Source organism: Marmota flaviventris, chromosome 18 (assembly GCF_047511675.1).
Source record: "Marmota flaviventris isolate mMarFla1 chromosome 18, mMarFla1.hap1, whole genome shotgun sequence".
Classification (NCBI taxonomy): domain Eukaryota; kingdom Metazoa; phylum Chordata; class Mammalia; order Rodentia; family Sciuridae; genus Marmota; species Marmota flaviventris.
In genome coordinates, this window is record NC_092515.1 from 8273103 (window position 1) to 8300519 (window position 27417).

At 43.1% G+C, this 27417-nt stretch overlaps 1 protein-coding gene and 1 non-coding gene across 2 annotated transcripts; both read left to right on the forward strand.

Moving 5' to 3' along the window:
• Positions 1-11688: 11688 nt before the first annotated feature.
• Positions 11689-11814, forward strand: LOC114080050 (small nucleolar RNA SNORA51). The gene has a single exon (XR_003580570.2). It is a non-coding gene; the product is annotated as a small nucleolar RNA SNORA51 (small nucleolar RNA).
• A 9183-nt stretch (positions 11815-20997) lies between these two features.
• On the forward strand, positions 20998-24288 carry LOC139702783 (binder of sperm protein homolog 2-like). The gene is made up of 3 exons (XM_071604945.1): positions 20998-21079; positions 23767-23907; positions 24137-24288. The coding sequence occupies exons 1-3, from the start codon at positions 20998-21000 to the stop codon at positions 24286-24288; spliced, it is 375 nt and encodes a 124-aa protein (XP_071461046.1).
• The last annotated feature ends 3129 nt before the right edge of the window (positions 24289-27417 follow it).

Sequence of the window (27417 nt, forward strand, 5' to 3'; positions counted from 1 at the left end):
AAAGTTTTCCAAAAACATTTTTTTGCATGCCAGATCAGATGTTTGCCAAGGGTCAGATAACTTTCATCCACTGTCAGTTAAATAACTTTCACTTACTCACAAATATACATATTTCCATAAAAAGTTTCTTTCTCAATGATTTGTCTTAATATTGTATTGTGACCCTAATTGTAATGACTTAAATAAACTGCAACTAGTATTTAAGTGATTTACATCAATTCTGGTCTAAAGTATTTGAATTTTACCTCTATTGGTACTAGAAATGTTACCCTTCATATGACCTCACCAAATGATAGAAATAAACTATATAATGGCAGTCGGGCATGGTGGCTTATGCTGGTGATCCCAGTGACTTGGCAGGAGGATCACAGATGAAAGCCAGCCTCAGCCACTTAGCAAGACCCTGTCTAAAAACTAAAAAGGCTTCTGTATACAGCTCTCCTGTGTTCAATCCCCAGTAGTGCAAAAATACACACACACACACACACACACGCACACACACACACACGCACACACACACGCACACACACACACTACAGGCTGCAAACAAATCATATTTTTCTAAATAATGAATTTTATTTTCTATAAATGTGCTTTTCTATGAAAGATTACAGAAGCCGAATGCTGAGGCAGGAGGTTCATTATAGGGCAGGAATCTGAGGTCACCCCAGGCAACAGAGCAGGATCTCCTCAAAACCAAAAAAGATTCTGTAACTGCACTTAGCTCACACCAGGGTGCAGCACTGGGGCAGACGCTCTGCAGGCCCAGCTTAGTGAGGCACATCTGCCTGGTAGGGGTCGGGGACGGGATCAGGTCCAATCCAGCACAGGGCAGAACCTCAGCATCAGCAAGGGGTAACTAGTGGAATACAGAGCACAGCCCAGCACAAAGGGGGACCACCTGAGGCCAGAGCACTCCAGTACCCCAGGTCACCAGGGGACAGTGGTGAATCACAGCATATTGCAAACTCCGGATTGAAAATAGATTGATTGGCCAAGAATGAGAATTGTTTTCTGTGTCACCAGGCACAACTGCTCCAGGGTCCCCCAGTGCCCCTACCTTTCGGTTCTCTGCTAACTGAGAAACAGCAGTGCCTGGGCCACACTGTGACCAGCCAGCTGCCTGTTCTCTCCTCAGGCTTGAGCCCAGGCCAGGACAGACAGACAGACATTCCCTGGCACTCAAGCTGCTGTTTCTGTTCTTACCCAAAGGCTGAAAGAGATTGGCCCAGCTCTGAGCCCAAGGAAACCGTCCATGACTCCTCACTGAGCCCTGGCGCTGGACACGAAGGTCTCTCACTGCTCCCAGGAGGGTGAGGCAGCCGGCTCGGAGCGCTCCACTCCACCTTTGCACTTGCTTTGGGGCACCTGCGGGCACCTGCGGGCACGGGTTCCGTTGAGGCAAAACAATTGACTTTGTCAATGGGATTCAAAAGAAATGGGAAGAGGCCAGGAGAAGTGGCCAGAAGATTCTGGGAGGACATCCAGGTCTTGTGGGGGAGCATTAGTTGAGTGAAACAGGTGTCAGACAGCTGACCTCAGGATGCCCACAGACTCAAAAAAAAAAAAAGAAGAAGAAGAAGAGCAAGAAGAAGATGAGGTGGGGAAGGAAAGAAGAAACGAAGGGAGGGAGGGAAAAGAAAGAAAGGGAATAAAAGGGGAGGAATTTCATCGAAATAGAGGAAAGACCAACACAGTGGGTGAAGGAAATTGAGGAGGAAGGACAGACAGAAAAGGGGGAAATAGTGGCCTGAATCTGACAGACTTTCATATGTAAATACACAAATATACCACAGTTAGTCCAGCACCCAGTGCATCCACAAGACTCTATTAAAAAACAAACTGTAACTAAATTGCAGAAAGATCAGTAGAGCAGAGGGAGGGGAATGGGGAAGGAGAGGGCAGAGGGGGAGTGCCAGGGACTGAATTAGAGCAAACTATATTCCATGCTTCTGTGATTATGTCTCGATGTATCCTAATGCTGTATATAACTAAAAAGAATCAAAAAATAAATAAAAAACTGTATTGACGTCCCTGTGGTGGTTGACATTAGGAGTCAACTTGACTGGGCTGAGAGCACACAGGTAGCTGCAAGCATTATTTCCAGCAAAGTGTGGTGTTTCTGGAAACCTTGGCATTTGAGCAGTGGACTGAGTGGGGAAGACCTGCCCTTGGGGTGGGTGGGGACGAGGTGGTCAGCTGAGGCCACAGAGAACAACCTGCAGAGGAAGAGGGCCTCTCTCTCTCTCTCTCATAGAGCTGGGCACCCTACTTTTCCTGCCCTGGACATCAGGACTCCAAGTTCTTGGTCTTTGGACTCAAGGACCTGCACCATCCCCAGCCCAGGTCTCAGGACTCTGGCCTTGGACTGAGTTACACTATGAGTGTCGATGGATCTGAGCCCTTTACACATGTCCTGAGAGTTACACAATCAGTTTCCATGCATCTGAGATTGTCAGACTTGCATTGAGTTCTGTGCCATCAGTTTCCAAGTTTATTAGGTCTTTGGACTTGGAGGCAGCCATGCTACCAGAATCCCAAGTCTTCAACTTGCAGAAGGTTGGAGCAGGAATTCCCCTAATTATGTGAAAGCCAATGCCCCTAGTCATACCCCTGTCTCACCCATAGGCAAGCTCTGCCAGGGTGGTGGGTAGGTTGCAGACAGGAAAAAGAATACGCCTGGAGACAGCATGGAAATGTGTGGTTTGTTGGAGAAAGTTTACTACAGTTTCCCCTGTTTCAGGAAGTATTCTGTGCTGACAGACTGACAGAAGAGAAACTCCTTCCCTCACAGAGCTATGTGCCAAACAGTGTCTCTAGCCCTGTCTGGTGGTAGCTGCCTAGAGAAGGTGACATATATCCTTTCCAAAGTGGCCTCAGCTCCATGCCCATCCCACTCAGAGACAGATTATGCATGTTATGCTGCAGGAGCAGTGACAACATCAGCAATGGCTGTTTAGTATGCTTGTGTGACCAGCATCCAAAGAAGTGCCTGTCCCAGTGCACATGCAAGAAAGTAGCTTTCTACAGATGAGACTGGCTTGCAGTCTCAGAATGCACAAGAGGAAGCCAGCACACTTCTACATAGTATTTATCTGGATTTCTGCATGCTCTCAGGGTCCCCTCAATTGATGGGTTTTTACTGTCCCCCTTTGCTTTAGACCACACACCACCTCTCTTTTATCTCTCTCTCTCTCTCTCTCTCTCTCTCTCTCTCTCTCTCTCTGTGTGTGTGTGTGTGTGTGTGTGTGTGTGTGTATGCAGATGTATATTAATACTTCTATGCACATACTCTATTATTTATGGCTCCCCGGAGAATCTTGACTAATACAGTTCCCAAATACCTTTTGTTTATGTGAGTTATATATCATTATTTACCATGTTATTTACCAAGAAGGGCTGTCATCCCAGCTATTTGGGAGGATGATACAGGAGGATTGCAAATTTGAGGCCAGACTTGGCAACTTGGTGATGTGCCATCTGCAAAAAGAAAAGGAAAGAAGAATAAATTTAAACTAAGAAGATTTTAAAATACAAGAATACACACGCACATGTCTTATCAGTCCCCTAAGTGATCACGTCATCACGTATCTCGTAGCACCTAAAAACACCATTGCAGATCCATAAAATAATAAACCTGAAAGAGCAAACAATCTTGTTTTGAAAATAATTTATGAAAATAATTTGGACCTAATAGATCTGATTAAAGGAGTTTAGACCATACCTTGGATTTAGAGGATCTTTATCAGGATTATGGGAAATTGACTTCAAAGAAAAGGTGCTTAGTCTGAACACCAAGAACCAACAGCTGCATTTCCACAAGGAAGGGGACAGCCTAGCAACTCCTGTGGGTGGCTCATTTAATTCCTTCAAAAACTTTATGCAGTGAACACCATCATCATCCCATCCCTAGAAAAGGGAAACAGGGCACAGAAGGGTTCTATCACCTGCCAATCATCATACAGCCCAAAATCAATAGGCCCCAGTATATAACCCTAAGGATAAAGTTTCTAGAACCTGAACTCTACCTCATATGCAGAATTGACCCTCCTGGATTTTGAGGCAGGACAGCAATCCCCAGCTCCTGAATTTACAGGTCGTTGGTTCAGGCAAATCACCTTGGTGTGAGTCCTGGTTTTCTTAATTGTAAAAGAGCAGTAATGTTTACTAGTTGATCTTGATATAAGTGAAGTAGAATGAAAACTAGAAACTGCACTCAGATAACTCCATACAGAGAGACTGTTGTCAAAGAAAACTGGACACTTCAAGGACAATTACAGGTTACACCAGAATTATGGACAAGACATGTTGGTGGATAAAACATCAAACGAGGGGAAACCATTTTCAAGAACTTGCTTATTTGAAATGCTTCTTTTGCTGTTATGCAAATAAATGGACCTGTTTTGAATGGTACAACAAGACAGGAAAAAAAGACTGATGAGTAATTACTTAAAGACAACAAGCTGGGCTCAGTGATGCACTTCGGTAACCCCAGCAGCTCAGGAAGCTGAGGCAGGAGGATTGTAGGTTCAAAACCAACCTCAGCAACTTAACAATGCTGGGAGCAACCTAGTGAGATCCCGTTTTAAAATTTAAAAGGAGTGAGGGTACTGGGGATGTGGTCCAGTGATTAAATGCCTTGGGTTCAATACCCAGTATAAAGAAAAAAAATAAGAAGGAGGAGGAGGAGGAGGAAAAGGAGGAGAAGAAGAGGAGGAGGAAGAAGAAGACATAACAAAGAAAACTGATTCTCAGTGCAGAAGGTATAGCTCAGTGGTAGAGCACTTGCCTAGCATGAGGGGGGCACTGGGTTTAAACCCTTGCACCACAAAAAAAGGAAAGAAAGAAAGAAAATGGATATGATTCAGAGGTGGGAGGGAAAGGGAGGGCGTGGATTAGCAAGGATGGTGGAACGTGATAGCCACCATTATCCAAAGTGCATGTATAAAGACACGAATTGGTGTCAACATACTTTATATACAACTAGAGATATGAAAATTTGTGCTGTATATGTATAATAAGAATTGTAATGCATTCTGCTATCATTTTTAAAATCAATTTAAAAAGAAAATGGGTATGAGATCAACATGAAAGAGAGATTAGAAACAGTCCCAAATTCCTCAGATGCAGTAGAGGTCAAGCAGCACAAATTCAAGAAGGAACAAAGAAAATTAACCTCAAGCAAATAAATAAGACAAAAATAAAATAAGAACAAGGGAATAAACAAAGAGGAAACAGCATGGTCAAAAGACTTCAGAGCCTAAGGATTAGTAATAACTTCATCGGAAATAGGTTGAATTCCAGAATTAAGACAAAGCTTAAAGCTGTTTCAAAGTGATGAAACCGCATTGGATATTGCACGAAAGAAAACCACTTAAAGGTGCAGAGATGGGATGCCACACCTGATGTGCTGTGGGAATCATCAGAGGATTGTGGGAAAATCCTCCAGAGAAAGCAGAGGTCCTTCATCCCTGAAAGATCCACCCAGCTGCATACAATGCTGCAGGCAAGGGTCCTATAAATTTGGTAAGACAATAATAAAATGGTTTTGGCTCTTAAAAATCTAAAAAGACAATATAGTTTATTGACAAGAATCATGCATGCCATCAAGTTGAATGACATGAGAAGCAGAGCTCACTACTTTGTTCAGTTTCTCAGGCTCCTGAACATTGTGTTGACGGCACAGATGTGACACCACTGGGCAGTGCCATGAAATGGAGCGTCACTGCTTCCCTGGGGCAAGGATGACCTCAGGCCTCCTCTGCCTCCCTGCCCAGCACTCACCACCTCCTCTCCAGGAGGAACATGGGTCAATTCTGTAGGTTCCTGGGCAAGATTGGTGTGTGAAGAAGTTTAGAAAAGTCTCATATTCCTTCAGCGGCCACACTGTGTGTTCGTTCGTGTTTCTACATGAGGATCAAATGGAATAGGAGAGGCGATCTGAGTTCTGTGCTCCTTTCTGGAGACTGTCCTTGATTCTCCCTACACAAGATGACCAGAACCCAGAGATGCCCTGAGGAAATATGAGGTCCTGAAACTTGTTAGAAAACTTCAGCTTGGAACAATGGAAAAGGGGGGCACCAACTAAGAGGGGAGACTGGCAAACTCGGGAAGAAGCCCTGAACCTGGTTAAAGCTCACTGTATTAGCTTCCTGTGGCTGCTGTAACAAAGGACCACAAAGGGGGTGCTGACAACAGGAGCCTACTCCCACATGGTTCTTGATGCCAGAGACCGGAATCAAGGTGTCAGTGGGCCACACTCCCACAGGACGCTCTAGGATAGAATTCATCTGCGCCTCTCCTGGGAACCAGTGGATGCAGGTAATTCTGGACTTGTGGCTGCATCCCTTCCATGTCTGCTTCCATCTTCACCTGGGCTTCTTCCTCTGTGTGTCTTCTCCTCTTCTGTCTCTAACAAGACCCTGGACATTGGATTGAGGGCCCAACACATAATCTAAAATTATCTCATCTTGAGTTTTTTTTTCTTTAACTTAATTTCATCTTCAAAGACTCATTTCCAAATAAGCTCACATCTCTGAACTTCAGTGGTCAGAAGATGGACATAATGTTTGTAGAGAACCAAATCCAACCCACCACAAACAGACTCTGGAATGACACTTTCTGGATTCTAATCCCGGCTAAGACACTTAGCAGTTGCATGACTTGGTAATACCCTTAACCATGCTGAACCCCTATTTTTCTCACTCTAGAGATAATAAAATGTCCCTGACATGTCTCATGCCACTCTCAGAGAGCATTGGCATGTTTTTACTCAATTGCACCCTGATTTAGATATGCCAATGGTTAAGCATAAATCATACTATCATTATACATTCTTGTTGGATTGTCCCTTTACTAGTATGAAGTGATCCTCCTGTCTCTTCTGGTTGATTTTAGTTTGACATCTGCTTTCCTGAATATGAGAGCTGCAACTCCTGCTGGCTTCGGGTCTCCATGTACATGGAAAATCTTTCCATCCTTTCACTTTCCACTTGTAGCTGTCTTTGCCCATGAAGTGAGTGACTTTCAGACAAAATATACTTGGGTCCTGTTGTTTATTCTGCTGTGCCAGTCTAGGTCTTTCAATGGGAGAATCGAGACCATTTACATTCAGTGTTATAATAGAGAGGTTTATTACTTCCTGCCATTTTATCTATTTCTGATGTTTAATTTGGTCACAGTCATCATTTGCTTAACATTCCTCTAATGCAATTCATCCATTTCCAACCTCTTTCTTGTATTTTACTCTGTGTGTAGGATTTTGTAAGGGTTGTGGGTTGGGGATTGGGATCTCTGATGACTTCATAGTTGGGGCATGCTTACCTTCTAGGAACATTTCTGTGCAAAGGTATAGAATGTCTAGCTGCTTTAGCAGTGTTCTGCATGTGCCTGGACCTTGATCTCAGGCAGACAGCTCCTGAAAATAAAGAAAGTCTCTTGTTAGAGAATCACAATGTTTCACCAAGCTCAGCTGAGCCTGACCCCGTCCAGATCACAGTCACTTTAAACAATGGACTTTCTTGAGAGCTACACAAAACTCCTAACGTTGCACATTGCAATTTTAGTATGTAACTGAGGAATAAGCTGCATAAGGTTCCTAACTCTGTAACCTTCCTAATGATACAATGACAATAATGTACTACTGATGCCAGTGACCTAATGTAACCTACTGATACACATAAAGCTGGCAGCTTGAGCAAGAAGCCACTCTGTCATTCTGTCTGTCTACCTTTCTGCCTGTGCACCTTGCTTCTGTATCCTTTTGATTTCTTTACAGGAGTTTTCTAAGCATTTTCTGTAATCATGGTTTTGTGGTCACAAATTCTGTTGGTTTATGCTTATCTTGGAAGGATTTCCTTTCTATTTCAATTCTGAAGGGTCGCTTTGCTGGATACAGTAATCTTTGCAGTTTTATTTTTTTTCCAGGGTTTGAGACACATCATTCCAAACCTTCCTGGATTTCTATCCCAGCTTACCTAACTTTTCAGTTTCTTTTCTACCACTGTATCCAAAGAAAGCTTGTTGGCTGTGCTTCTCCTTTTATTCCTTCAATTACTCCCCACCCCAGAGCTGCCTTGATTGTGAAGGTGCTGGTTTCAGGTGAGCAAATTCTTTCCTGTGTGTGTTCTGGTCAGCAGAATTTCTGAGTCCCTCTGATCTTCTGACATTCCAAGATTGTGGGTCCATGTATTCCTGCTGTCACCCACCACTCTGTTCGGCTGTTCTCTCACTTCTTTGATTCCAAACTGTGAAGGAGTAGAAATCTGTATCCTACCTCATTGCCAGCATCTTGGATCATCTTCTCCTTTTAACATGTTGCATGAACGTGTGAAGCCATTGACCTTCAGAGCCTGCACCTGAAAATAAACGAGTTAGATGAAACCATCACTGTTACAGATCTTCAGTGTACAAAATACATGAATTCTCTTGCCTCAGTCCCTAAAAACTGAAAGCACATAACTTATTGTCCTTCACACTCAAAGAAGTCACAGTTCATGGTTACACAGTCTCCTTCCAACTTATTATTCTTAGGGTACATCTGTTGATTTCATTGTAAACTTTTATTTTGAAATATCTTCATACTCAGGAAACTTGCAAAAACTATACCAAACACAAGAGTTCAGGTCACACAAATTTAATTCTGTTGACATTTGCAACATCTACTATGTCATTTTCAGGTAACTCCAGCTACTCAGGAGGATTGCAAGTTCAGGAAACTTAGCAAGACACTCGCTTAAAAAAAAAATTAAAAAGAGCTGGGGATGCAGATCAGTGATAGAGCACCTGTCATGCATGAGACCCAGGAATGAATCTCCAGTAACACAAAAAATAATTCAGTGTATATTTTCTAAGAACCATGTTATGGCCTACAAGTTAAAGTAAAATCATAGGAATCAGTGAAATTAATGGCAATAATATATTATATCTAACTCGTGATCAACACTCAAACTTAGCCAATTTTCTCAATCATATAATTATATTGTGTGTGTGTGTGTGTGTGTGTACGTGTTTTCTAGGATCCAATCCAGAATTCACATTGTATCTAGTTTATATTTTCCTTTCATCTCGAAAATATCTGGCCGGCTTCTCTTTATTTTTTTAACATAACAATTTGACACTTTAAAACATTCAGGCCCATTGTTTTGTACAATAACCCTGAAGGAACTTTATATAATATGTTCCAAAAATGAATTTTAGTCTCACTTCATGTATAAATTATACACATATAGGGAGGGAGGAGGGATAATGTAAATTTACAACAGAAATATTAGACTCATGCTCTAAGGACCAAGTTCCAATCATCACTTGGAATTCATGTTGATAGTAAGTACACATGATATAATAGATGATATGATGGATTTTACCTCTTCTAATTCTGTGATCCCAGTCTACATATTATATATATATATATATCCCATCCCAATGCAGGGCATTCAATAAAACACCCCACCAGGTAGTCCTAAAAAATGTTGATGTCATGAAAGAACAAAAACTGTATGATAAAACACCACAGTTAAGAAGAGCCAAAGGAAACATGATGACCCTTTGTGATGTGGTGCCCTGGGTGGGATCTCGGAGCAAATAGAGAACATTTGGGAAACACTCAATGAAGACTGGACTATGTTTTCTCTCTTGCATTATGATATTTAAAATATGCATTGAATATGTCCACAGTTCTATGTCCTTGTGCTTGTTTTTCAATTTGTTTCCAGTACAGGAATAGCTACTCAAATCACCGCCAGAAAGTCTCTGTATGAGGCCAAAAGGGCATAATAATAGCAAACAGTTGACCATCGTTCATATTATCTATTTCTCAATCTCACCCAGTTCACTGCAAAACAAATAGGGAAAATCAATGATTCTGTCATCTTGATGACAATATCTGATATCCCAGCATCTTCCACCACCTTCAACAGGGGATTCAGCAGGAAAAAAATCACACCACACACAAGAGCTCATCATCATGACAGAAAACACTTTTGTTTTGAAGGGATATGTTTCCAGATTGTGGTGTCACCTGGGACAATATATGGGGAAAACAGTTCGGTTTGGATGTGATGTGTCCCCCAAAAGCTTATGTGTAAAACAATGCAAGAAGGTTCAGAGATGAAATCATTGTGTTAAGCAAGCTTTTACCCAATTGGTGAATTAATCATCTGAGGGGATTAATTGCAGGATAACTGAAGGCAGGAGGGGTGTGGCTGGAGGAAGTGGGCATTAGAAGCATGGCTTTGGAATATAGGCTTGTGAAAAGCCTTTAAAAAAGAGAGGATTGCTTAACAAAGAAAGCCACTGAAAATTAACCAAAAGTTTTTTGTCAGAGAAATTAGTGCAGCTGCTACTAATTTTCCTGCATAATTCCAAGAAAATCGCCTTTACATCTGCTTTTTTAGGATGATTCTTCCAAAGGGCAAACACATGAGACTCTTAGTCCACTCCATTTACAGATGGCATTTGGCATGTGACCTACAGAATCTGGAGAAGTAATCTTAACAATGATAGTTAAAAATTACAGTGTGATTATTTTTGTTAAATTGGCAATCTGAATTTATAACTAATTTATCAGAGCAACCTTTACAATAACATGTGGTATCATTTTTTCCATGTTCGTGTATGATTACATCTTGAGATATTATTTGCTTAGAAAAGTGTGATAATCTACATGGCCCCAACGTCATAATTCCTTTAGAAAACCTAGTTTCTGGGCCAGGGTGTAGTTCAGTGATAGGGCACTTGCCTACCACATGTGAGGTCCTGGGTTCCATCACCAGCACCACAAAATAAATTAATAAATTTTCAAAACAAGGCCTTTGTTACTAGAGACTAAACTTATCACCATGCTTTACTACTTTTTACAACAGCAGTGAATTAAGAATGGGTATATGGGTTAGATTTTTTTAACAAGAAAGAAAAGGATAAAAAGCAATAAAACCATGCCTCTCTACTCCCAGGTAAGATCTGTGCACTTTGCTTCATCTAAAATTATACATAGGAGGCTGAGATTAATTTTTAAGTTGATGGAATCAATTATAATTAGATAATGCATTATAAAAATCATTATGTCCTGGAAAGTTGTATTAAATATTGACTGGCCTGATCCAAGGGTATTCTAGTAATCTATTTTCACAATCTGTGGAACCTTTACCTCCTCAGGACACATCACCCCTCATGGACTACCTAGGAGAAGTGCAGCTATGAAAATCACCCACTTAGTGGTAAGGTATCTGATTTTAAGATTAAAGCAATTATATATGTTAGTCAGCTTTGCCTGTCTGTGACAAAATTCCTGAGGTGAACAAATTAAAAGAGAAAGGTTTATTTTGACTCAGAGGCACATCATGGTGACCAGGAAGCAAAGAGAGAGAACAAATGGAAAGGTCTCCATATCACCTTCAAAACTTTATCCCAGGAGATTTAACCTCTTTCCATTAGGCTCCATCACCTAAATGCTCCACAAATACCCATAATCCTAAAGGCTGGGAAGCAAACCCTTAATACATGGGCTTTGGTGAACACTTCAAAACCAACACAACAATTTACTTATTTTACAGCCATTTGGCTTATTACTAATGTTGACCACTTTTAATTTACAAGACAGTGCCTGGAACAAAATAGCCCTTCTATGTTGGTTTTCTGGATAAACAGAAAAAAATGTGATGTAATAAATTCTATTAAATTATTAATTTGGGTCCCCTGATGCTTACCACAGGCTGTGTTCTTACACTGACTGTATAGCAAGAGGAGGCAGAGTAAGTCTACCCCATGTATACCTCAGCCCAGTGCCTGGTCTGCATTGTGAATGGGGAAATATGGAGTTGGATAAAAAAAAATGAAAGAAAGAACAAAAATAAATAAATAAATAAACTACTAATTTGGTTTAAGTGCAATAATTAACAAGTGTTTTGACACTTTGCACACCTAATTATAACACAACCACAGTCCTTCAGATTACAATATTAAAATTATGAAATATGTTAACACCAGAATAGTAAACATAAATAATGATGAATAATCTCTAATGAGCTTTATTCAAAACTTGATGCCAACAGAATATTACAGCTTCAGTATTTAGAAGCAATAGGAAACCTAGATAAGAACATTTTTTCCACCTAAAGACATTAGTAATTTAGTGCTTGACAGAATTTTTTAAAAGAAATCTTCATAACCAAGATGCATGGGCTGAATTACCTTTCCCCAAATCATATGTTGACCTCAGAATGCAATTTTATTTGGAGGCAGGGACTCTACAGAGGTAAATAGGTTAAAATGGCCCTTTGGATTAGCTGTGATTCACAATGCCTGGTAACCACAGAAGAGGAAATGTTCACAGAAACACAAAGAAGACAATAGGAAAACACAGGAAAAGACCAATATCTACACACTAAGGGAAGAGGACTGGAATTCCCAACAATCAGTTGTTGAGGTCTACCAAACAATCAGCAGAAGCAATCAACATTTCCCACAACTTGATCTGACCATCACACCCTTTCATACTTCTACCCACCTGGAAATGATTTCCTGCCTTCCCTCTCGTCTCTCCTGGCCCAGGAGAGACATTTCAAGTCTTTAAGTCACCCACACTGTGGTGTCTTGGTATGGCTGCCCTAGCAAATAATACACAAGAGTTTGGGGGAGATTTTTGAAAGGTAAGGAATGAAAAGAAATATGGACAGAAATTTACACCTAAAGGATATGTAGGATTATGAATTAGTAAGATTTAGAACTTTAGCTGTCAGAATGGAAACAGTCAACCCCTCATCCTGAAATTTTACACAGCATGGAAGGAGATGTACAGTTATGAACTGGTAGGAAAGGCGAACCTCGGTGAAAAGACTGTGCTGGAGTGGAGTCTTGAAGGACCCCGAGAAGCTGTGGTGACATCCGTGAGGACAGCACTCCAGGTGGAAGCAACATGAAATGCAAACAGAGGAGTGGGGCAGGTTGTCCGGGTCCCGCCCAAAATCAGAAGGGCAAGTGCAAGGGAGTGGAGGATGCAGATGGATAACCACACAGGAGAGGGTCGGAACACACCAGGAACCCAATCACCTAGGACCTAAAAGGGCATGCACTAAAACCGGAAGTCTGGGAGACACGGAGCCGGAAGTGGCTGGATCCCACGGATTCTGGGAGAGATCAAGATGGCTGCCGTGCGGAGGCGAGAGCTTCTGAAGAGCAGTCAAAAGCAGAAGACCAGTTATACTCCAAAAGACAACCAGGTCAGAAATGCTGTTTTCTTAGCACACGTGGCAGATATAGAGGTCTGAGAAGTTGACAGAAGATGTGGCCGCCATCCTTAAGGGCGCATAGTGTGTGGGCTGGGACAGGAGAGACGAGAGGGAAGGCAGGAAATCATTTCCAGGTGGGTAAAGTATGAAAGGGTGTGATGATCAGGCGGCTCCCCAGTGAGCCCTGGACGCTCTGCTGTTACCCCAGTGTCCTTCCCAGGTGATGGAAAGACACATCAGGGAGATGTGCTGGGGTCAGACCTGTGGGTAGCTCTCATCTGAGTCTCTGCTTCGTGTTTGCCAGGCATCTGTGGGGACTGGAAGAATCACTTCACAGTGGCCCAAGCTGAAGCCTTTGATAAAATATAGGAGAAGATGAAAGGTCTTCCTAAGGGGCTGTTCCCCTGGGAATAATGTCCAAACTTTTGGATCTTACACATGTACTGATGCCGGTCTTCCTTCCTCCCAGGGGTGCTTTACCACTGAGCCACATCCCCAGCCCTTTTTTGTATTTTATTTAGAGATAGGGTCTCCCTGAGTTGCTTAGGACCTCCCTAAGTTGCTGGGACTGGTTTTGAACTTGTGATCCTCCTGCCCTTGCTTCCTGAGTGGCTGGGATTATGGGCAGGTGCCACTACACCCAGCCTCTGATGATTATTCTTTTTCCTTTTAAATGTGCATGACATGTGGTCATGGTATCACATCTGGTATGTCATCCTGAAGCCTTCAATTATAAAAAATTTTCTTCCTTGATCAATTACTGGTTAAAAATTGCCAGGGTATCTCTTCTCTATTCACTTTGTGGTATCCAAGATTTTTTTAAAATTTGAAATGTTGCAAATCTAATTAAGGTTTTATAAATAATAAGACTATTACAACTGTGTCTATTTTTTAAAATAAGAAAAAAAGGTATAGCAGTTTAGGCTCCTTTTTTTAGCATGTATCTTCACATCATTTGTTATTCTGACTTGAAAAATACGATTTTCATCTCCTGTGGTATTTGACTGCAAGCAGAAAATGGTATTTACGGAGCTTTTAAAACTGGTATACATGGAGAATTGTGGCATGGATTCATCCACTCACATTTCCACAATGCAATGTGTGTCTGAGTTTCATCCATGGTGACATTCAAAGACTGCTTAAGAATTGTATTGAGCCTCAGGACATGATTTTATTACCTGTTCTACCATGAAGGACCCTTACCAATTTTCTCTTATTTAAAGCACTACTTTGAGGGTGGGACAGAATGTAAACAAGATAAGGCTTTTCCTAGGATGTACCTCTAGAAGCAAACAAGCAGTTCATTCACTGGCCTCTTGATAAGGTGTTGCCAAATTCTTTCCAATAATTTGCAACCCAACGAAACCTAAGTAACCTTCTAGATTCATTTGCTTTTATTTGGCTTTACTACTGCTATTGCTGCTATTATTATTACCAAACAAAGGGTATACTCACAAGGGAGCCAACAATAAGGAGATAAGAAACTCAAATTCACCTCTTAATGATTTTAACATTCACTAATCTTGGAGATTGTGTAAGGGAGCATTATATTATTAGTCTATGGGTATATCTGCCTTAGATAGTGCCTCTGGCATGTGTATTATATGATGATAATGATTGCCTAGGTTTCTTTGAAGGAAATTGAAGACCACTTTTCTGAAAGCACTGACTATATTTTAGCCCACAACTTGATGGATGATTCAAATAGAATTGAAAACTTTGCCATCTCTTCCCTTCAGAGTGTTCCTGTCTCCTTTCCTACCTGAAACCTTTGGTCCAATTTCTGATCACCTCTCTATGTAGACAATAATCATTTATCAAATGGTTCACCCAGAGTTGTTCTGCAACATTAATTTGAACTAAACTTATGTAATATACCTCCTCCTCATGAAGGCTGAATACACCAAGATGAGAGTAATTAAGACAGTGTCCTGTTCTGGGCCATGGGAGTGGCACCTAGAAGTCTCCAGTCATCGATTCTTTCCTGCCCATTATCCCTCTGCTCCTTCTTTCCCTCTCTGTCTAACCATTTAGCATAATGGAGCTCCCTAGGATGGCCTCCATCCTTTAGGTTTGCTACCTTTCCAAATAAATCTTTCTCCTTGCCCCAAGAGCTTGGCCTCAAAACCTTGACATTTCAAGTGAGAAGTAAATGAACTTGGTTCAGAGCTAGTTCTGCTGTCAATTAGTGAAGACATTCCCTCTTTAAGAACTTTCTACCATTCTCAGTTGTTAGTCGCACACGACCCTGGATTTTGAGTGCTTTTGTGGTGATCTTGCACATGTGTTGTTGAGGATGTGAGCAGAGGTTCTCATTGCAGCCTTCCAGGGTATTCCAGGCTCCCTTTGCTCCCATTTGTTCCATCCAGGTTTCCAGTTCTGAGAAGTAAGAGCTGGCTCCATGCAGAATGTCTTGTTTTATTCAGTTTTCCCAAAGTGTCACTCATGGAAGTCATCTTAGATAAATTAAACAAGATATATAAAGACTTTTTTCTTAACAATACAGATCATGCAGTGATTATGGCTGCTTAAAACAAGGGATGATCCACCAATTCACACATCATCATCTGTGTGTGTGTGTGTGTGTGTGTGTGTGTGTCCACATCTCCTATCTTAACAATTAGCAGCTCAGGTTTGAGAAAAGCAACAAACGTTCCTAATTACCTCACAAATTTTGGACCTTCCAACAGCAGAATAGGAGTTAGAAGCCTACACAACCAAAGTTAGAAGCCAAGAAAAATAAACATAAATGAAGATGAAATTAAAAGCAGAGCCAGAGAAAATACCACCAAAATCACAATCACCAAATGCAAGAAAGAATACAAAGCTAATGGAGAAAAAAATGAAACAACAATGTTGAAGAATAAAAATAATTTCAGAAAAGGGTTAAATAAAGAAGACAGGCAAAAATCAGACACAGGAATAATCATAGTTTCAAGGGAAGGATCCAGTGATACTGAACAAGAAAACTACATTCTAATAATGGAAGGCTTCAATTGACACATGTACAAGGTATTCTGTGTAAGTGGCAATATGAACCCCAAATAGTCAGTGATGATTCATATCCAAGGGAAACTTTGTAATTTGAAGCAACCAGATTGCTCGAACAGTGACAAAACGTTTGTTTAAAATAGTTGCCTCTAATTCAAGACACATGATGCATTACAGTTAGTGATAGTAATACACTGTACCATAGAACACCAGAACTTATTCTGCCTATCTAACTCTTATATTATTTCTGTAAGCCAACCTCTTTCCACTCTTCCCTACCCTCCTGAGGGTGAACACTGTTCTGATCTCTTGTCATTGAGATTGACTTTTCTAGATTCTCCTTATGAGTTAAAGATATGGTATGGGTCTTTGTGCCTGGTTTAATTCACTTATAATGTCATATGTTAACTAGACTTATGACATAAGTCTGTCCATATGTCCATCAATGACAGAATGAATACTTTATTATGACTGAATAGATGCTTTTTTTTTCTGTACCCCACTTTTTTCTGCATTCATCAGTTGATAAACATTCAGTTACCAGAGAAAGCAGACTGAACCACATGTCTCAGGAAATTCAGTGACAGTAAAGAGTAAACAAAATGTTATAAAATTACTCATAAAAATACATGTAAGCCAACAATTTTTTATCCAGCCAAGCTTTCCATCAATTCTCCAGAGAAAATTATGAACAGAGAGAATTGAAGGCTCTCACTTGCTGTTCTGGATAAATCCACTAGGGGACAGACTTGAGTCAAGCACTTTCACTCTCCGTGTGGATAATACAGTTCTACCTGGGTGGATATAAAGGCCTCATGATTGGAGTGTCTGAGGAGGTGAAAATGATATGGTGACTTAGAGCATGCTGGAATCAGATGCCATGAGATTTGAATCCCCACCTCACATATGACCAGTTGTAACATCTTGGCAAGTTTGCTTAACTTTGTAAGGCTTGATTTCTCTATATAAACTGAATTTATACCTTTCCATAACTTATGGTCTTTGGGTGTTTTCTTATATGGTAGAATAATCACTTTCGAATAATCTTTATTATCATGATTAGTTCTACAACAAGGACAGCATTTCTAACATTACTAATGACTTAGGATGATGATTTTGTTCAGTGGCAGAAAAGAGAATCAAATTCTGATGTATCCGACCTGAGGAGTCATCCAACTAAACCTACTCTGCCCCAAAGTATCAATATTTTATTTATGTTTCTCCATGAGCAACTGATAATGTCCTACACCTGCAATGAACGTGAACACATTGGCAACAATTATGCCAGCACCTCATGGACAAAGCTTTTCCACTTAAACTCAAAGAGGGCAACAATCATTCTTCTTGATAGCTCAGTAGCTGACTTTTTTTTTTTTTTTTTGCCTAAATGCTCTCTCCACATTACATCTCAAATTCTTTATACCAAACCTACAAGGAAGGCCTGGTCTTCTTCCAGTCAACAAATGGTGGTTGAGTTGTGCTATTTTTCAAGCAATGTTTTACCTTACTGGAGATAAAGTGTTATATGAAGCAAAGTTCCCTCCATCCCAGAATATGCAGTGTAGTTGAGGAGAAAGGTATAAACTCACACATTCACAGATGTGTATATAAATGTAGGTGAGGATGTGAATATGGAGTAACAAGTCAGGCAGAGATAATTACTGTAGACTATTAAACCATGTAAGGGGGGGAGATGGAGTCGTCAGAGTTGCCAGGTTAGAGTGATGAGAAGGGCCCTTCTGAGCCAGTCATGTGGCTTCCCAGAGACCTGAGGAAGGTTGGAAGGGAGGGAGTTCTGCACCCCGTCTTTCAGCAGTGCTTCCTGGCAAACCCCAAATGTAAATATCCTGAGGTCTGATGGGTTTGGTATGTGTGTGGGTTGACGGGAAGGCTGCCTGGTCGGCTGCTCAGCTCTAGGGGGATTTTGTATTGGCAGCCTTAGCTGACTAATACAGATTCCAGAATATTCTGTCTTACGTACATTATTCAACTTTTATATGTGACAAAACTTAGCCAGATGGTGGTAGCACAGGCTGCTTTATATCTCAGGTACTATAGGAAGGCCAGTGTTTGAGGCAGGCCTGGGGAATGTAATGAGACTCTGTCTCAAAAAAAAAAAAATACAATAATGCTGAGAATGTAACTCTCGTAGTTACATTCTGCCAGTACAAGGCACAAGACCCTGGGATTAATCACCAGTAATGAAAAAAATAAATAAATAAAATCGCAAACTCCCATGAAGGTTAAACACCTGTTTTTTCCTTCTGCCATAAGTCTATGAGCAAAGATATCAAATAACCCCTGTGTTAGGGAGTCCATTAGCTAATGTGCCCACTAGAAAGGGCAAAGTCAAGGATTTGAAAGACAATCCATCTGATGATAATGCTCACATGTTCTGCATGTCCAGAGCTGGCATTGCAAGTTGGTATTCTAAATAGAAACCCAGTGCAAGTCTATTAAGTTTCTCAGATGATAAAAAATAAGTGACCCTGCAGGATTCCTCTCTGTCAGAATCAGAATCAACAGCAGTTTTCACTGGCCTATGAGCGGTGTTTTCATGTGGAAGCTTTGAACTGCATATGCTGCTCAGTCACTTGGCAGGTTGATGAACTTGGGACTTTATTTTCAATCTTTCCCACCCAGGACTGTTGGCTACAATCCAGTTATGGTTTTGAAAATCATTTTTTTCATGGATGGCCAAGCACTTTCGTACATGATAACTGTTAAGTTGAGCACTAAAGGAATAATGGGTTCTCTCTTATGTCTACCCTAGTGCATCCAGAAGGTAGGGTGTCCTGGCTTCTGCTCACAGTGTCCTGGACCTGCCACTAATGTACAGCAAATCTCTAGAACCAACATTTACATATTTATCACAACTTCCATACCTCATGGACACGCAAGGATATAACTGCCCATTATCTTTGGGAGACATCATGGCTAGAATTAAGAACGTTAAGAGAGTATTCAGGAATGAAGGAAGAATAGGCAAACAAGTCAAAGATGGACTATCTCACTTAATAAATAACAGGAGATCAACTACTTGCCACAAGTATTACTTTGAAATGAGAGATACTGAAAGACCACTTCCACCCAAAGACCCTGGATGTGTGTATCTTGGACTGTAATTGTTCTGGATCCCGTATTGTTTTGTGATGGAAAATAGTAACTCGGAATTAACTGAAAGAAGAAAAACATGCATCATCCACTGGGCTCTCAGCTGGATTCTTCTAGCCCAAATATTTTTGGCTCAGGCAGCAAAAATAACTCCAAAGTCACTCATTTAGCGAGGAAAAGAAATTGAGTGATTGCTGTCTTTGGGATGGGTATTCCTTGTCTTCTACTTATGTAGACTGACTTGGTCCACAGTAAACACTGAATCAATATTTTCAATTGGATGAAGGCATAGTCCCCGTGACCCTAAAGAAACCAGGCTTCCTAGGAATGCTCAGGCTGCAGGGCCTTGCTCACCATGCGGTAGAGGACACCAGGGACTGAACTCAGAGTTCTGCATGCCTCCTTGCTCTCCACCTCCAGAATAGACCCTTAGGCTCACAAATGATGCTTCCATTCTGAGCCTCAGCTTCCCCAGAGGAACTCGGGGTGCAGTTCACATGGGAGGATATCATGCTGAGATTTTTAGGAGCTCATGTGTGCAGAGCATGGATCCCACCACTGGGGCTCACTCATGACTGACGGGAATCCCGTTTACCCAATGAGACCCTGAAGGCTTGTAAAGATCATCAGTTCAGCAAAATGGTAAGAGCCTGTGGGTTGGAAGTCGTGGGTTCTCCAGTTTCCTTGCCTTTATCAAAGTTCTCCATTTCTGCTCTAAACATGGTGGGATATGAAGCATTACTGGAAAAATGTCTGAGAAGATCTCAGTATCAGTGGAACAGTGACTGATAGCTGCCTCCCCCCTTGAATGGACAGAAAGCTTGGCCTCAGAGACTCTCTGTTCTTCATGTTGAATGGTCTTGAGTCGCACCAGGCAACTGCACTCAAGATGCCCACCTCAGTATGGGGACTCACCTTTCCAACTCTCTCTCCTTTTCTTTCTCCCCTCTTCAACACTCCAACTTCTGTCTCATGGTCTTCCCTATTCTGTTGTTTCATATGGCTCCAGAGATGGTGACATGAGGAACGAATTCCAAAGTCCACCAAGCACACACCAGGAACTGAGATTAAGATGGTCCTCTCCTTGTGCTGAGTGCCAACAGACCGCGTGCTTGGCTCTCTGACCTTTACCTGCTCAGGGGACTTCACTCGCCTTTCCCATTCTATCATGCTCTCCTCTCATTTCAAAAGTAATACTCAAGGGATAAAATCATGTGAAGTGGATATGAAAGTGCTAGGCACACTATACCACAGTGACCCCCGGAGGGCTTGCTACAAGGCAGGTACCTGCACCACCACAGTTTCAGCAGGTGCACTGAGGGACTGAGGTTTTGCATTTATTACACCCCCCCCCCAATTCACACAGATACACACAAACACACACACACACAACAACACCCCACTTCCCTACCCCCCAATACCCCCACCCCTACCCCCACTCTGCAAGGGTGACATTGCTGCTCCACAGATCAGCTTTCAGGATGCAGCTCTAGAATATCCTAACATGGGTGGTTCCTGATTTTAAGCAACCTGAGATTCAGGACAAGGAAGAAAATGTGGCAGGGTAGGGGTGAGAGTGACCAGAGGAGGAGGAGCAGAAAGGCAGAGTATAAACTGGGAGGTGAGGCTCGCCAAGGTGCATGTCCTCTGAGGGCTACCAGAGGCGATGAGGCACCTGGTGGTCTGGGTGCTGCTGGCTGTCTGCTTGTGTGGCCTGGATGCAGGTGATGGGGAGAGGCTGGTGAGGGGTGAGGGGACAGTCAAGAGCAAGAGCAAAATCAATTGTCCACAGAAACTTTACCTTTCAATGCTGGGTGGCAGCTGGTGACAAGGGAAGCTCTGAAGAGCCTTGTTCCAGCTCCTGGTACTTCCTGGTTGGATGATCTCAGAACACATTTCTTTGCCTTTATTGAGCCTCAAAATTATCATCTATATAGTACTAAAATCTTCTAGGGAAAGAATTTATTATTGTTCTGGAAAGTTCTCCTAGATATGTTGGTAAAGAAGCAAGTTCAAAAATACAGTCCAGTATGTGGAATAAGCTATTCTTCATGTAGGATGTAGAGTAAAAACTTGTTAACACATGTGCTTGTGAATTCACCAGCTGAATCTGTAGCTTTCAGAAGAATTACAGGGCTTGCTTGAGGGGGGATGACGGGGTGAAAGGTAACAGAAATGCCACATGACACAGCTATCCCATTCCTTGGTTTTTATCCAAAAGAACTGAAGTCAGCATGCTACAGCAAGGTACGCAGAGCTATGTTTATAACACCAAGATTCACCATACCCAAGTTAGAGAAGCAGCCCAGGCGTGTGTCAACAGATGATGTAGAGAGAAAATGTAGTCTATATACACCATGGAGTTTTATTCAGCCACGAAGGTGAGCAAAATTACATCATTGAAGGAAGATGGAAGATACTGGAAACAATTATGTTAAGTAAAATAAGCCTGTCTCGGACAGGCAGGTCACATGTTTCTCTCATATGCAAAAGCTGGAGAGAAAGAAGGGAATAAAATGGGGGAATCTCATGAAAATGAGAGGGAGACCCGAGAGTAAAGGAATCAGACCAGGGGGCCAGAGGATGGGAAAGCAAGGGGACTGGGGAATGACCTTGATGAAGTCGTGTATGGGCACAGTGAACCCCAGTATTCTTTATCATTATCATGAGTCAAAAAAAATGGGGAAAAATAAAAGAAGATTTGTTTTGCTGTCAGGATCAAAATAAAGTCACTTGTGTGAATTCCAACAAAATCAGAAATGCAGTAAGTGAGTAAACCCGGGATGCTGTGAAGGCAGGTTCCCTGGTAACACCAACCATAATGAAAGCCTCTGCCAGAATCATGAACTTCACAAAGGTCACTGCACACCAGCGCACAGGAAAACAGGCTTCAGACAGCACTGCTGCCAGTGCCGCTGTGTGCCCACCCTGCACCAGCACCACGCTCTGTGAGTCCAGCTGAGGAGCCCCGCTCCAGACCGCGTGCTGCAGCCGTCCCCTGACTGTCTCTAATACCCGCCCCTGGCTCCAGATCTTCACATATGCCCACCTGTCCCCATGGCACGTGTGTGGCAGTGCTCTCCTGGTTTCTCACTGATGTCACCCATTCTTTGGAGAGTGTCTCGCTGACTGGTATTTATTGTGGCAGAACTACTGGGTTCCAGCAAAGGGGTAGAAATCAGGACATTGGATAAGCTGCACTTTCTCTCACCTACACAAAGGAGGACTGTGGAGACACCCAGCTCATAACTGCATGAAGGGGCTTCCCTGGGGAGAAGCAGGATCCCCAGTTGGAAATGCTTACAGTCATCCCCAATGGGGTATTGTAGATGCTCCTACCTCGGGAAAACAGTCAGATTACGGGAATGTCAGGCTGCATTAAATAGCTGTTATTCTGGGAAAGGAGAACGTTATGTGGTCTAAATTTTACCTTTTTTTTCTGTTTCAGATTTGATTTCTCATTTAAATCTTCCAATTAAAGGTAGGGAGACTACCTCTATTTTTCAGTACCTCAAATATTATTTCCATCCTTTTAACATCATTAGATTCCCAAAAGTAGCTTGCCCTTTGCTGTGACCTCACCATTTCCTGTGTCATTTTCCTCATAGGAAAGTCTGTCCCAGGTCAGAACAGCCACGTCAGATGGTTGAACATGCCCATCAGTTGCCCATCCAAATCTTTTCTCCTAAGCTTCCAGAAAAATGTTCTCTTCTCCATTGAAAGTGACACCAGCAACTGAATGGGGGAGGGGCTCTTTCTTTTTACTTTGCTTTCAGTGGGCAAGTAATACGTTTATATGTTGATGGAGAAGCATGTGATGTTTTGATACAGCTCACATTTTGGTATGATTGAATCAAGATAGTTTTCCTATCCTTCAGCCCACATACGCCTCAGGTTCTTAATCTGGTGAGAACATCAACCATTGCATGCAATTTCTTCACTTAGAACCGGGGCCTCAGCAGGCCAGCAGCAGGTGTCACTGAGGAAGCTGGCTCCCCTGCAGCGCAGGTGGGCTGGGAGCTGCAGGCCAAGTCACTGCTGCGGTCAGGGCAGAACGCTGGGGTAGGAAGCCGGTGGGGGAAGCAGAGAGTGTGGAGGTGCGGGGGGCTCACTCTGGCAGCCTAGGAGACACGCCTGTCTAGGAGAGAGGGAGGGAAGAGCAGAGTCAGGAGGACTCAGGGTCAGGCCAAGGGAATCTGTGTGGTTGCTGGAGGACGGGCATCCTCAGAAAGTCAGCAGACCCCCTGCACCCGCTCTGTGCAGAGGAAGGCCTCCTTGGACAGTCCCCTCGGATTTTCACCACACACGAAAGGCAGTTAGTGGGACCAACAGGTGGCGGGGCGAGGGAGAGCAAGCCAAATGCAGATGACTAGATGCACGCTTGAGGTCCATTCCCCCAGGGCTGCCCTGCACTCCACACGTGTTCTCTTGCCAGAAATTATTCTGCATGAGTGCGCCATTCCATTTATCTATGGTGACGTCGTCTACCATAGCTGCACCTCGGTCCGAAGTGACTTTGATTGGTGCTCCCTTGACCGCGTGTTCCGAGGAAGGTGGCGATACTGCACAGCGACTGGTGAGTTTCCTAAGGTGGGACAGCTTAGTGCGAGCACACAAGGGGTGTTGGCAACAGTGTGCTGCATGGTTTGGGGTATCAGGAAGGCCTGAGTTCAAATCCTTGCTTTTCCATATAATTTTCACTGACATTTAAAGACCTTGGCAGAAAATCCTGATGTTCTGTAAAATCAGCAGAGACGATCTGAAGACTGTGTTCACAGCCCCTTCTCCTGCCCCCTCCTCTGCAGATCCCCCCAAGTGCACCTTCCCCTTCACTTTCAAGCAAAGAACCTTTGAACAATGCACCAAAGAAGACTACGTTTTGAATCGGAGTTGGTGCTCACTGACCAGCAATTACAACACAGACCGAAAGTGGAAGCAATGTTCCCCTCTGCAGTAAGGTGGCCAGGAAGGGTGGGATTGGGGTCTTCTCAAACCCACAGTGTGAGAGCCCTTTGGACTGAGTAGGGGGGACACTTGAGGACTTGCCATGACCTAGAGCAAGGTGCAGTAAATGTTGCCTTTAGAAATATTAACGTCTTAGTAGCCAGAGGTCCCTGACACAATTATTCAACTCTGCCTTTGCAGATCCAAGCAGCCACCAGCCAAAAAAAACAAAAATGATAATGCTGAGTAAAATACATCCTGAAATTTCTCATATAAATTTCAGGGGCATAAATGTCAATCACTATGGGCTATCTTTTTAAAGGCAGGATCAGAACCACTTTAAAATAGTAAAGCTATTAGTTCATGGGTCACACAGAAACAGGTGGCAGGTTGGGTTTGGACTCTGAAAACTTGCAGGCAGGAGCCTGGCTAAGTGACAGGTGTTTGAAGGGCTTTGACTGAAGGAGGCTAGTGCCACGAAAAGAAGATGAGCAAAAGAAAAACAGAGTATACCTGGGTGGGGTAGCACACTCCTGTAATCCCAGCAAATTGGAGGCTGAGGCAGGAGGATCACAAGTTCAAGACCAGCTTCAGCAACTTAGCAAGGTCCTAAGCAACCTAGGGAGACCCTATATCTAAAAAGGGGGAAAGGATATGGCTCAGTGATTAAGCACCCTGGGTTCAGTTCCTAGTACAAACACAAAAAAGTATAAAGAGAATAGAAGAAAGAATTACAGGCTTCGCACTCCACCACTGCAACATAGCAAATATTATAGTAAAGGGAGTCATAGGAAATACACACAGAGTTGTGTTTACACTATCCTGTGGTCTATTAAGTATGCAGTTGAACTGTGTCTAAAAATGTACACACCTTAATTTAAAATAATTTTTTAAATGCTAGCAATCACCCAACACAGTGAAACACATGTATAATCCCAGTAACATGAAAGACTGAGGCAGGAGGATTGCACATATGAGGCCAGGCTCAGCAACTTAGTGGGACATTCAGGGATGTAACTGAGCTGCAGAGTTCCTTTGCTGTCTGTACCTAGTACTGAAAAAGTCACTAATAATCATCTCAGCTGTTGGAAAAATGACATCTGTAGATTTGCTTCATCCGGGGTCACAGCAACTTTCAATTTGTAGAAAATAAGAATCTGTGAATCTCCTAAAGCAAACTACAACAACAGAAGCAAAGCCTGTGCATAGAGAGGGTGTGGCTGAGTGGTCGGTGTGCACTGGACGCCATACCCCAGGCTTCAGGCAGTCTCATTGAACAGTCACAGCGACCTTAGGAGCTCATGTTAGGAATCATGTACCTCGAGAAAGGGAAGAAGTGAGGCTTAGGAAGTTTGGGTCACAGCCAAACCTGGGGGTCAAAGCCCATCACCTCAGCGAGGCGTCATCAGAAGCCACTTAGCAACAGGCAGCATCAAACGCGCCCCCCCTCCAGGCTCTCATGAACGACCCCTCCGCCCTCTCTGCCTATGGAACTGCCAATCCTAGGGACCCGAGACAGAGGCAGGGCCTGAGCACCTTAGCCTGTCAGGGCTCAGAGACGAGGCCCTCACCTAACACAGGCTCCGTGTGGCTGAGGTCAGTCTTCCCCGCCACCTCCCGGCTCAGTGCACACGGGAAACTCCTGCTGCCACTCTTTGGAAAGGTCCCTGCACACATCATCACAACACTGGTGAAGACACGAGGGGTCCTGCGGGGTGGTCATTCCACTCTAGGCTCAGTCACAGCCCTGCACTCACGGGGACTCTGGGGAGTGACGTGGCCCCCCTTCCTGTTGGGTCTCCAGAGACGTCCCAGGGCTCCCTGGGACACAGCCTCAGTGCTTGTCCTGTTTGTACATGCAGAGGGTCCCTGTTCCTCAAACTGGCTTCCTGGGGACTTACTCCTGGGCTCCAGCCAGTGCTAGTTCTTCCTGGGCTGCTCGGGAACTTGGCTTCTGGGAGAGACGCCCAAGCCCCTCTGGTTGTCACACTCAGCCTCAGGCCCCTCATCCACCAGGTGCTTATTCCTGGAAATAGGAGTCAGTGGTGCTGAGCAGAAGCCACCCAGTCCCATTGGACTGCTGTTTGCTGGGGACTTTTCCTGTCCCTGAAGCACTGCATGAGCCAGTGCCGGCCCTGCCCCAGGACCCATCCCAGTGCCACTCCAGAGAGAATTTTAACAAAACAACACCTGGGAGGGGGGCTGTCTGTCCCCCACCAGTGATGGGGTCCCTGTTGCCATCACAGGGTCAGATGATCCAGCTCCAAGTGCTAAACATCATGGATGGATTCTCGGAAGCCTGTGGGTCATGTCTGCTTTCTTTCCTGGGTCCCTCCTTTCTTTCTGGCTGCCTCAATTCAAAAAGCTTTGAAAATGCTAATGAAAATAATTAGCTGTGCAATCATAAAATTAATAGATTCAGAAATCAAGGTAGCTTTGGGGTGAGGGGAAGAGAGTTGGCACCAATCCCTGGAGGCTGAGGTGGACTGTGACCTGAGTCTCCCTTGTTCATGTCTCCACAGCACTTAGGTAATACTTGGTGCTTTCAAAGGATCAGAAGTTACAGATTCTTCAACTTCTCAAAATGGAATCCTGTCCTTGCAAGTCCTCACCATTCTGGTCAATAGCAACTTGCCCATTTTTCTACATGGAGGACTCCTTGTCCTGAAACAATGCACAGTCACAGCCCAGGGGTAACCATTACAACGTGTGTGGGGTGGGGACCCAGGCTGGCATTTGTGAGGAGCTTCTTGCACTCAAATCAAGATACTGATGGATCACCCACGATGTCGTCTTTGGAAAGTTAATTACATGCTCAGAGAACTTGAAATTCCCCCCTAACCATTTCAAACTTTTTCAATGAAATTATATCTTAGGTTTTCAAATTTTGGGGTACAAATCAGCTGACACAAATTGACCTTTAAAAAGTGAACAATTCAGTGACATTTAGCACAATCATGGCACTGTCCAGCCCTCACTTCTGTTTAGTATGAAAACAGTTTCATCACCTGAAAGGAGACCCTGTACCCACTAAGCAGCCACTCCCATCACCTCCTCCATCCAGCCCTGGGCAGCCTCTCACCTGCTTTGCAAACGCAGGGGATTTCCTCTAAAACAATCATGCAATACATGACATGTTGTG